The 14,662-nt window shown below is 46.6% G+C and overlaps 2 protein-coding genes across 2 annotated transcripts in view; one reads left to right on the forward strand and one right to left on the reverse strand.

The window, feature by feature from the left end:
* LOC117978413 (uroplakin-3b-like) overlaps positions 1-14,662 on the reverse strand; it is a 53,204-nt gene continuing 38,542 nt past the window's right edge. The window contains exon 10 of the mRNA XM_063605819.1: positions 1-14,662. This exon is cut by the window's right edge and continues 19,848 nt beyond it. The gene's annotated coding sequence lies outside the window, so the exon portion shown is untranslated.
* LOC129398327 (speedy protein E18-like) overlaps positions 11,377-14,662 on the forward strand; it is a 15,005-nt gene continuing 11,719 nt past the window's right edge. Inside the window, exon 1 of the mRNA XM_055115296.2 lies at positions 11,377-11,503. Within this exon, the coding sequence (XP_054971271.2) occupies positions 11,377-11,503 (127 nt within the window). The remainder of the gene's footprint in view (positions 11,504-14,662) is intronic.

Here is a 14,662-nt window from a genome sequence, read left to right on the forward strand (position 1 = left end):
TAAAGTGAAAGCAAGTTTATTAAGAGAGTAAAGGAACAAAAGAATGACTACTCCATAGACAGAGCATCCCTGAGGGCTGCTGGTTGCCTATTTTTATGGTTATTTCTTGATGATATGCTAAACAAGGGGTAGATTATTCATGCCTCCCCTTTTTAGACCCTATAGGGTAACTTTCTGACATTGCCATGGCATTTGTAAACTGTCATGGTGCTGGTGGGAGGGTAGCAGTGAGGACGACCAGAGGTCACTCTCGTTGCCATCTCGGTTTTAGTGGGTTTTGGCTGGCTTCTTTACTGCAAACTGTTTTATCAGCAAGGTCTTTATGACCTGTGTCTTGTACCGACCGCCTATCTTATCCTGTGGCTAATGCCTTGGCTGTCTGGGAATGCAGCCCAGCAGGTCTCAGCCTCATTTTACCCATCCCCTACTCAAGATGGAGTTGCTCTGGTTCAGATGCCTCTGACAATTAGATGGGGCTAAGGTTGACTCCTGGGTGGCAGGCCTGAGAACAGGGTGGATGACAGTGCCATCTTCCAGGCTGGCTGATCCTGGAAGAGGACCAGGCTTCGGGGAGAGCTTGAGTTCATTTCTGGTCAGTAAGCTTGTAGCTGCCTCAAGACTCCAAAGGGAAAAGTCAACACAGCAGGCAGATGGACATGTCTGGAGGGGCCTGTGGTGGAAACTGAAATGTGTGAATCACAATCCTGTAAGTTATAATCGAAGCCTGGAGGAGGGCTGAGATCACCTAAGGAGAGAGAATAAAATGAGAACAGGAGAGACCCAGCCTTGATGAGCTCCAACAGAGGAGGCAAGTCTACAGCCGGTAGAGATGAGACTGTAACCGTGTGCAATGAGTTCATTTTGCTGGCTGTCCAGAGAGAGCTGACTTACCAAGACAGGGCAATTGCAATAGAGAAAGAGCTTACTTCACATACAGCCAGCTGAATGAGAGACTGGAGTTTTATTATTACTCAACTTGATCTCCCTGAAAATTCAGAGATAATGATAATTTGGTGGGCAGGGGGCTAGGGTAGGGGTGCTGCTAATTGGTTGGGGATGCAATCATAGGGTTGTGAAAAATGGTCCTTGTCTGCCGAGTTCACTTCTGGGTGGGGCCAGAGGGAGTTTGGTGGGTCCAAGTGGAGCCGTTGGTTGTCAGAAATGCACAAACCTGAAACCTTATCTCAAAAGGCCAATCTTAGTTTCTGTAATAGTGACGTAATCTGTAGGAGTTATTGGGGGGTTGCAAATCTTGTGACCTCTGGAATAATGGCTGGTAATCGTTCAGTCTACACCTCAGCAGAATTCAGGCTCTTCTCATCCTCCTCGCCTGGTGGTCTCTCATTAGCTTTACGAAGGCGGTTGAGTTTTGGAGAAGGGATATTATCATTTAATCTATAAAATAAATGTCTCCCAAAGTTTGCTTGGCCCAAGCCCAGATATGATTAAAGGCAGTTTGGATGTTGAAGGCAAGATGGGGATTGGTGAGATCCATTCTTTCACTGTCGTCATTTCCTTACCGTTATAATTTTTTGCAAAGACAGTTTTAGGAGAGACACCAGGCCGTGGAGTCACAGAAATCCAGTGGGAAGAGTGGATCAAGAAAAGACTAATCAGCCAGGCACGGTGGCTCATATCTGTTATCCCAGCACATTGAGAGGCTGAGGCAGGCAGATCACTTGAGGCCAGGAGTTTGAGCCTGGCCTAGCTAACATGGTGAAACCTTGTCTCTGCTAAGAATACAAAAAATTAGCTGGAGGTGGTGGCACACATCTCTAGTCCCAGCTACTTGGGAGGCTGAGGAAGGAGAATCGCTTAAGCCTGGGAGGCGGAGGTTGCAGTGAGGTGAGATCGCACCACTGCACTCCAAGCCTGGGTGACAGAGCAAGACTCCATCTCAAAAAAAAAAAAAAAAAAAGAAGAATTGACAGGACCAGATGCCAATGAGAAGTGAATTCTGGGAGGATAACAGAAAAATATCCTTTGATGGGGTCATTGATGACACTTTTAGTGGAACGCCAGCAGCCAGTGAAAGTTTTTGGAGAAGTTTTAGTCACAGAAGATGTTTATGAAGTATAATTCTAAGTTTGAAACAGAATACAGAACACAGAATAGCATCATCTTCATGATGTAAAAATCATTTGTAATATGAAGGAGCATATAGGAATGAATATGTATTATTTTAATCAAAAGAACATAATAAAAGTTATGAGGACATGTGTTTCTTAATTCTTTGTGGAGTACACTTCTAAGCTTTTCCTTAAATAATATCCTGAAATTGGAATTAAGCTTATCGTTGAAGTTAAAATATACTCAAAATATTCAAAACAACATATTTTTCCCAGCTAAAAGATTATTTCATCTTTTTCGTTGTTCTTCCAGTATGCTGGATTCTTCTCTCAAGTTTTGTTTCAGTGCAAACTGATGAACTCCTCTTGGTTACTATTGATTTCATGCAAGTTAGCAGTGACTAATCATGTTGGCCATTAGCCTCCTTAGTGCATTTGTCCTCTACTGATTTAATTTCATTTAATGTAATAAAGCATGTTACTTTCATGACTAGGTTTTGAAGATGTTTGGTACAATGTTTTAAATTCATTGCATTTTCTGGAGAACAAAAAGCCCACCTGTTTGGAAGGCATCCTGGTATGTTTAGAATTTCTCATTGATTTCAGGAACTCTGGCCTTGATGTTAAAGAAAGTGATCACAGACCTTTGTTTAAGGCAGGCAGGGATGCATCTGACTGTCGGGGAAACAACACATTTCTGGGGGAACAAAGACAGCGCATCTTTGTAAAAAAAAAAAAAAAAAAAAATCACAGGCCAGGCGCGGTGGCTCATGCCTGTAATCCCAGCACTTTAGGTGGCCGAGGTGGGCGGATCACGAGGTCAGGAGATCGAGACCATCCTGGCTAACACAGTGAAACCCCGTCTCTACTAAAAATACAAAAAATTAGCCGGGCGTGGTGGCAGGCCCTGTAGTCCCAGCTACTTGGGAGGCTGAGGCAGGAGAATGACATGAACTTGGGAGGCGGAGCCTGCAGCTAGCTGAGATTGCGCCACTGCACTCCAGCCTGGGCGACAGCGCGAGACTCTGTCTGAAAAAAAAAAAAAAAAAAAAAAAAATCGCAGCAGGCAAACATTCTGCAATTCTCTGGGCTTCTTCTACTTGCAAACACTTATCAAACACACTGAAGCCTCCGTTAATGTCTTTGCCTCCCCCCTTATTGAGGAAGCTAATTAACTGGGTAGCTAATTAATTGTCTCTTACTGAGAACTACTAGAAATTTATACTCTGATTATTGGCTTAGGAGAAGTTGGATGAAATAACTTGGACTGTTGAAAAGTCAAAATAGTTTTTTCAATCAATCAACTGGGGCCTCCATTCCCCTGCAAGATTTGTGTGCATGCTGATGGGAGAGAGAGGGTCCCTCTACGCACCTGCAGGGAGGAGCCTGCAGTTCCTTTGTGCCTGTGACTCAGTAAATCAGAGGGCTTGGGCTGTCTGCCAACACATTAACCCTTGCTCAGGTAGTGTATTAGTCTGTTCTCACATTGCTATAAAGAAATACCTGAGACTGGGTAATTTTTAAAGGGAAGATATTTAATTGGCTTCTGGTTCTGCAGACTGTATAGGAAGCATGGCTGAGGAGGCCTTGGGAAACTTACAATCGTGGCAGAAGGTGAAGAGAAAGGAGAGGCACATCTTACATGGCAGGAGCAGGAGGAAGCGAGACAGGGGAGGTGCCTCACACTTTTAAACAACCATGTCTTATGAGAACTAACTTACTGTATAGTACCAAGGGGCGGATGGTACCAAACCATGAGAAACTACCCCCATGGTCCAATCACCTCCCACCAGGACCCACCTTCAGCATCAGGGATTACATTTCAACATGAGATTTGGGTGGAGACACATATTCAAACCATATCAGGTGGGGATTAGGAAACGCCATTCTCACCACTACGAAGCATCTTCCTCCCTTAAGGAGGGGATAGAGACGAGGGCCCAGGAGTGTCAGCATAATCTAATTCACTCCAGAGCAGTAGAGCGGGAAAACATGAGCATAGGGGATAAGAGCCCTTCTATAGTTTGAAAGTATCCCCTAGGCTGGGCACGGCAGTTCATGCCTGGAATCCAAGCACTGTGGGAGGCTGAGGCAGGCGGATCACCTGAACTCAGGAGTTCGAGACCAGCCTGGCCAACATGGTGAAACCCCATCTCTATTAAAAATACAAAAATTAGCTGGGCTTGGTGGTGCATGTCTGTAGTTCCAGCTACTCAGGAGGCGGAGGCAGGAGAATCACTTGAAAACAGAAGGCAGAGTTTGCAGTGATCCGAGGTTGTACCATTGCACTCCAGCCTGGATGTCACAGCAAGACTCCGTCTCAAAAAAAAAAAAAAAAAGTATCCCCCAAAGAGCATGTGATGGGAACTTAATCCCCAATGCAACAGTATTGGTAGGTGGGCCTAATGAGACGTGATTATGAGATAGGAGTTCACCAGGACTGGTTTCACAAGACACAGATCACAAAGACTGCTGATAAAACAGGGTGCAGTAAAGAAGCTTGCCAAGACCAGGTACGGTGGCTCATGCCTGTAATCCCAGCACTTTGGGAGGCCAAAGTTGGAGGATTGCTTGAGCTCAGAAGTTCAATCCCAGCCTGGGCAACATAGCAAGACCTCACCTCTACTAAAAATTCAAAAAATTAGCTAGGTGTGGTGGCATGTGCCTGTAGTCCCAGCTACTTGGGAGGCCGAGGCAGGAGGATTGCTTGAGCCCAGGTGGTCTAGGCTGCAGTGATCTATAGTTACGTCACTACACTCCAGCCTGGGCGACAGAGCAAGCAAGAGCTCGTCTCGGGGAAAAAAAAAAAAAAAAAGCCAACCAAAACCAAGATGGCGATGATAGCAACTTCTGGTCATCCTCGCTGCTCTTTACACCCTAATTATAATACATTAGCATACCAAAGGAAAGCCCCACCAGCGCCATGACAATTTACAAATGCCATGGGAGCATCCAAAAGTTATCTTATATGGTCTGAAAGTGAGAGGAACTCTCAGTTCTGGGAATTCCCTGCCTCTTTTCCTGGAAAACTCATGAATAGTCCACCCCTTGTTTAGCATATGATCAAGAAATAACCATAAAAACAGCCAACCAGAAGCCCTCAGGGCTGCTCTGCCTATGGAGTAGCCACCCTTTTCTTCCTTTATTTTCTTAATAAACTTGCTTTCACTTCACTCTGTCGGCTTGCTCTTGAATTCCTTCCTGCACAAAGCCAAAAATCTGTGTGGCCTTCCAAGATGAAGCCCAATTTTGGAGTCTGTCCTGTGACAATTAGGCCATGAGGGTGCAGTGAATGATTAATGTTGTTATCGCTAGAGTGGGTTTGTTATAAAAGGGCGAGTTCAGCTCTCTCTTTTTCTCACCATCTCTCCTTTTTTTTTTTTTTTTTTTTGAGATGGGGTCACACTCTGTTGCCCAGGCTGGAGTGCAGTGGTGCAACGTTGACTCACTGCAGCCTCCTCCTCTTGGGCTCAAGTAATCCTCCCACCTCAGCCTCCTGAGTAGCTGGGACTACAGTTGCACACCACCATGCCTGGCTAATTTTTTTTTTGTATTTTGGTGGAGACAGGGTTTCACCATATTGTCCAGGCTGGTCTTGAACTCCTGAGTTCAAGTAATCCACCCACCTTGGCCTCCCAAAGTGCTGGGATTACAGGCGTGAACCACCGTGCCCAGCTTCTCACTCTCTCTTGACCCTTCTACCTTCAGCCATGGATGTGGTGACACAGCAAGAAGGCCCTGGCAAAATGCCAGCACCTTGATCTTGGACTTCCCAGCCTGTAGAATGAGAAAATAAATTTCTATTCATTATAAATCACTCAGTCTCAAGTATCCTGTTACGGCAGCATAAACAGACTAAGGACCCTAGTGAAGCATGTGCTCGCTTAGACCTGTTACTAATGATTGCCTGGGCACCATGTTGAGGAGGACATTCAGGCACATCTGGTTTAGCAGGAAAGAGTGCAGTGATCGATTTGTGATGTCTGCAGGGGCACAAGATGGTCTGGGAACTCTCACCATTTGTTTGCCACACACAGAATGGTAATTCCTGGTGAAAGGCTCCCATGGCCCCTGAAACATTTCTTCCTAGGGACTTGGGATCCTGTGACTTATCTCTGACCTAGACCCTACCCAACGGACAAGAAGACAGCACTTCCTCTATAACACAGCCAGCTTCTGACTGCCAGTGTTAGGATGGGGAGAGCTGGGGTTCCGTATGAAAAGTGAGGCCCTAGTGAATCAGGTAGAATGTGGAGTGGTGAAAGACAGGGGCCTACATGGAGCATGAAGGTGCAGTTGAAAGGCTGCCATAGCAGGTCGTCAGCAAGTGTGTGTGGCATGTCACTGGGGTTGGTGGTGTTAGGTGTTGCTGATAGAAACAGTATCAGCCAGCGGCACAGTGGCTCACGCCTGTAATCCCAGTACTTTGGGAGGCTGAGGTGGGTGGATTACTTGTCAGGAGTTCGAGACCAACTTGGCCAACATGGTGAAACCCTGTCTCTACAAAAATACAAAAAATTAACTGGGCATCATGACAGGTGCCTGTAATCCCAACTACTCAGGAGGCTGAGGCAGGAGAATCACTTGAACCCAGGAGGTGGAGGTTGCAGTATCAGCTGAGTTACTCCTCTAGCTGATATGTTTTATCTAGCCATCATTCTGCAGATGGTGGTGGTGGACACATAATCATAGAAATAATAACGGTGGCTATTTATTGAGCCCTTCCTCCTTCCTATATGTCAGGCACTGTGAATGACCCACACCCTTTAGATTCAGGGTTTAAATGGCAGACACTGGCAAGAACTATTAACTTAGCCAGGCGCAGTGGCTCATGCCTGTAATCCAAGCACTTTGGGAGGCCAAGGCAGGAGGATTGCTAGAGGCCAGGAGTTTGAGACCACTCTGGGCAACATGGCAAAACCCTGTCTCTACAAAAAGTTAAAAAGTTAGCAAGGCATGGTGGCACATGCCTGCAGTCCTAGACACTCAGGAGGCAGAGGTGGGAGGATCACTTGAGCCCAGGAGTTTGAGGCTACAGTGAGCTGTGATTGTGTCACTGCACTCCAGCCTGGGTGACAGAGCAAGATCCTGTTTCAAAAAACACACAACAACAAAAAAATCTCAAAACAAATTATAACTCTATGACTAAACCCAAATTCCATTTCCCTCTTTTCTGTCCAGCCACCAGATAGCTTCCAGAGTAATGATCCTAGAATGCATAAATGTGTGTGTTGTTTTTGTTTTGTTTTGTTTTTTAAGAAACTGGGTCTGCCACCCAGTCTGGAGTTCAGAAGCATGATCATAGCTCACTGTAGCCTCAAACTCGTGACCTCAAGTGATCCTCCCACCTCAGCCTCCAGAATAACAAGGACTACAGGCACATGCCACCACGCTTGACTAATATTTTGTTTGTTTTGAGACGGAGTCTTGCTTTGTTGCCCAGGCTGGAGTGCAGTGGGGCGATCTCAGCTCACTGCAACCTCCACCTCCCAGGTTCAAGCAATTCTCCTGCCTCAGCCTCCCGAGTAGCTGGAATTACAGGCATGTGCCACCACGCCTGGCTAATTTTTTTGTTTTTAGTAGAAACAGGGTTCACCATGTTGGTCAGGCTGGTCTCAAACTCCTGACCTCATGATCCACCCATCTTGGCCTCCCAAAGTGCTGGGATTAGAGACATGAGCCAAATTTTTTTGTAGAAATGGGGTCTCTCTGTGTTGTCCAGGCTGGTCTTGAAGTCCTGCCTCAAGCAGTCCTCCTACCTTGGCCTCCCACAGTGCTAGTATTAAAGGTGTGCGCCACTGCACCTGGCTTTTAAAATGTGTACTTGACCATGTCTCTTCCACCTAAACCCTCCAATGTCTCCTTCAAGCCCATGGGCAAGTGCAAACTCCTCAGCATGTCGGCTGGCTCCACATGCTCCGACCTCTTGCTCTGACATATTTCACTCCTGAGTTCTGTGGAATAGCTTATCAGCCTGAGGACAGTTGGCTGTTCCCCACCGCTCACTGTTTCAGTCTATAATACCCATCCCTACCTCCATCCACCTGACCAGCTCCTGCTTAGCTTCTGAACTCAAACTTTTGAGTTGTGATTTGCAAGTAACATTCAGATTATTGCATTGGCTTGATGGTTAAAGTACATATTTGCCTGATTTTCTTTTTTTTCACCTAAGGCAACTCAGCACATAGCTTTTCAGCATATTTGCATAATTCATAGCCTTTGAGTAAATTACTGAGTGAAATATTACCCTTGTGGCACAGCATCCTTATTCATGGTGCCATCTTCAGGGTCAGAGGGTTGGGGAGGGACATGATGCTTCACAAACATGAGGGGAGGTTGTGTGGCTCACGCCTGTAATCCCAGCACTTTGGGAGGCTGAGGCGGGCGGATCGCTTGAGCTCAGGAGTTCGAGACCAGCCTGGCCAACACGGCGAAACCCCATCTCTACTAAAAATACAAAAATTAGCTAGGCATGGTGGCAGGCACCTGTAATCCCAGCTACTCGGGAGGCTGAGGCAGGAGAATCACTTGAACCTGGGAGGTGGAGGTTGCAGTGAGCTGAGATCATGCCACTGCACTCCAGCCTGGGCAACAGAGCGAGACCCCATCTCAAAAACAAAACAAAACAAAGCAAAACAAAAACATGAGGGGAAAGACTGAATAGATAGGTGACTTAGACATGTACTCAGGTGACCGACCAACCAGGAGGTCCGATCTTTGAGTTTATGCTCAAGCCACAGAACATTATTATTCACTTAGTGTTTAACTTCAAATAAATTGATAGTTGGAAACAAAACAAGGACAATACCTTCATAATTTTAATTTTTTAAATTATTAAATATTTTTTGGTAGAGATAGGGTCTTATGTTGCCCAGGCTGGTCTCAAACTCCTAGCCTCAAGCAATCTTCCTGCCTTAACATCCAAAAGCATTGGGATTACAGGTATGAGCCATAATACATGACCCATAATTTTAATATATATATATACATTGAGACATGATCATAGCTCACTTTGTTGCCCAGGCTGGAGTGCAATGGTGTGATCTCAGCTCACTGCAATCTCCATCTCCTGGGTTCAAGGAATTCTTCTACCTCAACCTCCTGAGTAGCTGGGATTACAGACGTACACCACTGTGCCCAGCTAATTTTTGTATTTTTAGTAAAGACAAGGTTTCACCATGTTGGCCAGGCTGGTCTTGAACTCCTGATCAGAAGTTATCCACCTGACTCGGCCTCCCAAAGTACTGGGATTACAGGAATGAGCCACTGCTCGCGGCCATAATTTTAATTTTTGAGGTAGTTTTTGGCCCTCCTTTTTCTAAACTGGTGCTAGATGGGAAAAGATGTTTGTACTGTGGAGTCCCTAACTGCTGCCATGGGTGAGAAAGCATATGTTAGTGAGCATGCTCTCTGGTTCCAGTAATGGAATCGCTAACTAAAAATGCCTTTAAACAATAGAGGTTTCTGTTTTCTCTTTGAAGTGATATGGAAGTATGTTACCCACCTTGAATCTAAGGATGAATAATCAAAGACCCACTTCCAACATTTCTACTGCATCATTTTGAACATGTTGGCTTTTGTCTCCAGGCTGTTGCCTCATGGTCTCAAGATGACCACCACAGCTATTGCCTCATCATCTCAAGATCACTGCTGCAGCTCCAGGCATCACAGTCTCTCACAGTTGTGTTCAGCGACAGGAAGGAAGAGGACAGGCAAGAGAGTTTCTCTCTTTTGAGGTGCTCTTTATATCAAGGAGGGGGAAAAGCCCCTTGGAGACTTCTTAAGTCTTATTCACCATAAATGAGTCCCTTGTCAACCTCCATTTGTAAGGGAGGCTGGGAGCAGAAGTTGGTGGAATTTACAGCCTCTATTATGGGAGGTGGGTTCTATTAGGAGAAAACCACGTGGTAAATAATACCATCTCTCACAGGAAATATACATCTTGCTGTGTAGTTTAACCACCCACCAAACTGGTCAGGAACACCTGCTGAGGGTTAGGTTTATGCTTGGGATGCTGGAAGAAAAACTTCACATAGTGAAGTACCCAGGAGAGAGGCAGTACCCATGAGCCAGAGATTAAAAACCAGTGAAGAGGCCAGGCATGGCGGCTCTGCCTGTAATCCCAGCACTCTGGGAGGCTGAGATGGGCAGATCACTTGAAGTCAGGTGTTCGAGACCAGCCTGGCCAACATGGCGAAACTCCATCTCTACTAAAAATACAAAAATTAGTCGAGTGTGGTGGTGTGCGCCTGTAACCCCAGCTACTCAGGAGGCTGAGGCATGAGGATTACTTGAATCCAGGAGATGGAGGTTTCAGTGAGCTGAGATGGTGCCACTGCACAGCAGCCTCACTCACAGAGTGAGACCCTGTCTCAAACAAACAAACAAACAAACAAAAAACAAACACCAGTGAAGTAAATGCAAACTACTCTTGGAATCTGGAGCAGCAATGAGATGCCAACTTTGTCTTGGAGAACCAAGGCAGGCTTCACGGAGGAGGCGATGGTTGAGCAATGTCTTTTTTTTTTTTTTTTTTTTTTGAGATGGAGTCTTGCTCTATCACCCATGCTGGAGTGCAGTGGTGTGATCTTGGCTCACTGCAACCTTGACATTCCAGGCTCAAGTGATTCTCCTGCCTCAGCCTCCCGAGTAGCTGGGATTACAGGTGCCCACCACCACACCCAGCTAATTTTTGTATATTTTTAGTAGAGATGGGGTTTCACCATGTTGGCCAGGCTGGTCTTGAACTCCTGACCTCAGGTGATCTGCCCACCTTGGCCTCCCAGAGTGCTGGGATTACAGGTGTGAGCCACTGCACCAGGCCTTGAGCAGTGTCTTAACAGATGCATAGGAGATTCCCAGATGAAGAAGACAGGAAAGGCCATTTAAGGCCTAGGGGTAGAAAGAGCATATCCAGAGTTTTTAAAATGCCTTTTGTTTTTGACAATAACCACCACCCCCTTTTGAGTTTTCTCCCGTCTCCATCAGCACACCCACTCTGAATGAAAGCAACGCTTCCTGAAAGCTGAGCTTCACTGCCTATTTTGGCTGTTCTTAGAGTAGTGGAGATGTGCTCATTCCACTTGCGGATTCTTCATTTGGAGGGCAGTCATGTCCTTCAGAATTACAGCGGGAGGGATGGGGTGCTGTGCGGGGCATTTGTTTTGTTCAGCCTACAATGGCATCCCCTTTTGTGGGATACACTCACTCACTGAAGCTGGGGGGCTCAGCCTCCCTAACCTGTCATGGCCCTGAGACTGGCCACATCACTGTGACTTGGGTCAGCTGCTATAGCTGCCCCCTGGAGATGGCGATGGTCTGGATGTGTGCAGGACCCACGCTGCACCAACTGGAGGACCTACCTGAATTTCTGCAAATCACGCTGAAAAAAGGGGCTTTATTTCCTCTTTGGACACACAACGTAAGGATGAAAGGTCAGAACTGCCCATTCCCTTATCCCTGGTATAAACCAAAAATAAAATTCTAAGCCCCGCAACTGACTGATGGACCACCCTCCCCCACCAGCCCTTGGCAAAAGGCTTTCCAAAGTAAACCTGAAAATCTATTTCAGATCTTGATGGAAGTGGGCATACCTCATTATACTCTCAGCCCTTTGAAATTCCGACACAGCTGACCTGCATTAACCATTAAAACAGATCTTAAGACTGACAAAACAGACTTTTTGGAGCAGTAAGGTATCACATTCCAATGTGACTCTAGCATAGCGTCACATGACAGATAGCAGGCCCCAAAAGAAATTGAATTATTTTACCATAAAATATATTTCTTTGACATATTTTGAAACAGCCCTGCAAAGCTGTCTCTTGTGGGGAAAATCTACATTCTGTAGAGAATCCCCTTCCCTTTCCAGGTCTTTTCCCTGATCCAGGAGAGAATTAACTAAGAGTCTGGCACCATTTTATTTATTTTTTTTTTTTGAGATGGAGTCTGGCTCTGTCGCCAGGCTGGAGTGCAGTGGTGCGATCTTGGCTCACTGCAACCTCCACCTCCTGGGTTCAAGCGATTCTCCTGCCTCAGCCTCCTGAGTAGCTGGGACTACAGGTGCGTGCCATCATGCCCAGCTCAGTTTTGTATTCTTAGTAGAGATGGGTTTTCACCATGTTGGCCAGGATGGCCTCGATCTCTTGACCTCGTGATCCGCCCACCTCGTCCTCCCAAAGTGCTGGGATTACAGGCACAAGCCACTGCACCTGGCCTCTGGCACCTTATTAAGTCTGATAAGAAACAGTTACAATCCATTCTCTCTGAGGCCTGCTACCGGGAGGCTTCATGTACAAATAAGATTCTTGGTCTCTACAGCCCCTTGTCTGGGTTCAATATTGGGAAAAATCAAAGATCACCGAATTGCTTTTACATGTTTAATGGTTGGAAAAAAGAGCACCGAGCTGGTTGGAAAAAAATTAGAAACATAGTATTTCCTGACATGTGAAAATCACGTGAAATTGATTTCAGTGTCTGTAACTGAAGACTTGTTGTAACACTGCCACACTCATTTATTTGTGAATTGTCTGTGGTTGTTTTCATGCTGGGATGGCAGAGAGTGAATAGTGGGCCAGAGACCACACAACCCTTTCCAGAAAAGGTTTGGGGACCTTGCCCTATCTTTTCCCCTCAGCTTTCTGGTGACTTCTCTTCCACACAAATCTTCTAAGGGAACGGAACACTCATTATGCTGTTCCTTTGTGGGGACTTAGAGTTTAAAGGGGACACAGAAAGAGACCATTGTCTAAAATCAAATAATTTGTTAGTGTTGGAATTTCAGGTTAGGGACTCCCCCCCATTTTTTTTCCTTCTCCCTTCCCTCCCCTTCCCCATCCCCTCCCCTCCCCTCCCCCATCCCCTCCCCTCCCCTCCCCAGGTTTTGGTCTGTCTCCTAGGCTGGAGAGCAGTGGTATGTGTGATCTTAAGTTATTGCAGCCTCAAACTCCTGGGCTCAAGCAATTCTCCCACCCTGGCCTCCTGAGTAGCTGAGACTACACGTGTGTGCTACCATGCCAGGCTAATTTTAAAAATTTTTCATAAAGATGAAGTCTTGCTATGCTGTCCAGGCTGGTCTTGATCTCCTGACCTCCAGCGATCCTCTTGCCTCAGCCTCCCAAAGTGTTGGGACTACAGGCATGAGCCACTGCACTGTCCTATGTGGGGCACTTCTTAGGGGTGGAGTGGGCTCCTGAGACCCTTCAAGTCACAACATGCATCACTGTGTGCCTCAGATACAGAGGCTGACCCCATGCCAGCCACGGGGTGGGTGCCACTTCCACAACATTCTTATCACCTGTGCACCTGCTGAGGGCTGCCTTGGGGGCTGTCCCATTGGTCCCTGGCTAGCTCCATAGAAAAGCGCCTGAGTCAGCTGGAAGTGGTGGCTCACGACTGTAATCCCAGCACTTTGGGAGGCCAAGGCGGGCAGATCACGAGGCCAGGAGATAGAGAACATCCTGGTTATGGTGAAACCCCATCTCTACTAAAAATACAAAAAATTAGCCAGGCACGACAGCACGCGCCTGTAGTCCCAGCTACTCGGGAGGCTGAGGCAGGAGAATTGCTTGAACCTGGGAGGCGGAGGTTGCAGTGAGCCGAGATCACGCCATTGCACTCCAGCCTCGGTGACAGAGCGAGCCTCTATCTCAAAACGAAAAAAAAAAAAGAAAAGAGCCTGAGTCTCCCCACTTCCCCGGGTCAGCCGATGTTTCTACCTTGCTATGGGGATTCAGGAAACTAATTGAGACTTCGGGCCAGGATGTCTTTGGGCCACCGTGGCAACCTCTCACTAACGTTCTATTTGGAACCTGAAGTCCTAGGGTGCTGTCCCTGCCAGCAGACTCAGCTAGCCTTGCCACGATGTCCGGTTCCTCCCAGTGCCATTCCAGAGTCTGAGTCCTGTTGCAACCGAGCCTGTGTTATAAAAATCATAAGGTGGCCGGGCACAGTGGCTCATGCCTCTAATCCCAGCACTTTGGGAGGCTGAGGCGGGCTGATCACCTGAGGCCAGGAGTTCGAGACCAGCCTGGCCAACATGGTGAAACCCGGTCTCTACTAAAAATACAAAAATTAGCTGGGCCTGGTGGTGGATGCCTATAATCCCAGCTACTCAGGAGGCTGAGACAGGAGAATTGCTTGAACCCATGAGGCGGAGGTTGCAGTGACCCAAGATCATGCCATTGCATTCTAGCCTGGGCAACAAGAGAGAAACTCCGTGTAAAAAAAACAAAAACAAAAACATTGTTCAATTCCCACTTGGACACAGGGTGGGGAACACCACACACCAGGGCCTGTCAGGGGGTGGGGGGAAGGGGGAGAGAGATAGCATTAGGAGATATACCTAATGTAAATGACGAGTTAACGGGTGCAGCACACCAACATGGCACATGTAGATATATGTAACAAACCTGCATGTTGTGCACATGTACCCTAGAACTTAAAACCAACAAACAAAAAAAAAATAAGGTGTTTGTTTCACTTATTTTCCTTTTTCTTTGTCCTTTTGTTTCTTTGTGCATGATTCATTTCATAGTCATTTCAGTAGGGGGGAGTCACTAATCATTGATAAATTTTATATCCTGACCCCCAGG

The sequence above is a fragment of the Pan paniscus genome, chromosome 6, assembly GCF_029289425.2.
Source record: "Pan paniscus chromosome 6, NHGRI_mPanPan1-v2.0_pri, whole genome shotgun sequence".
Lineage (NCBI taxonomy): Eukaryota > Metazoa > Chordata > Mammalia > Primates > Hominidae > Pan > Pan paniscus.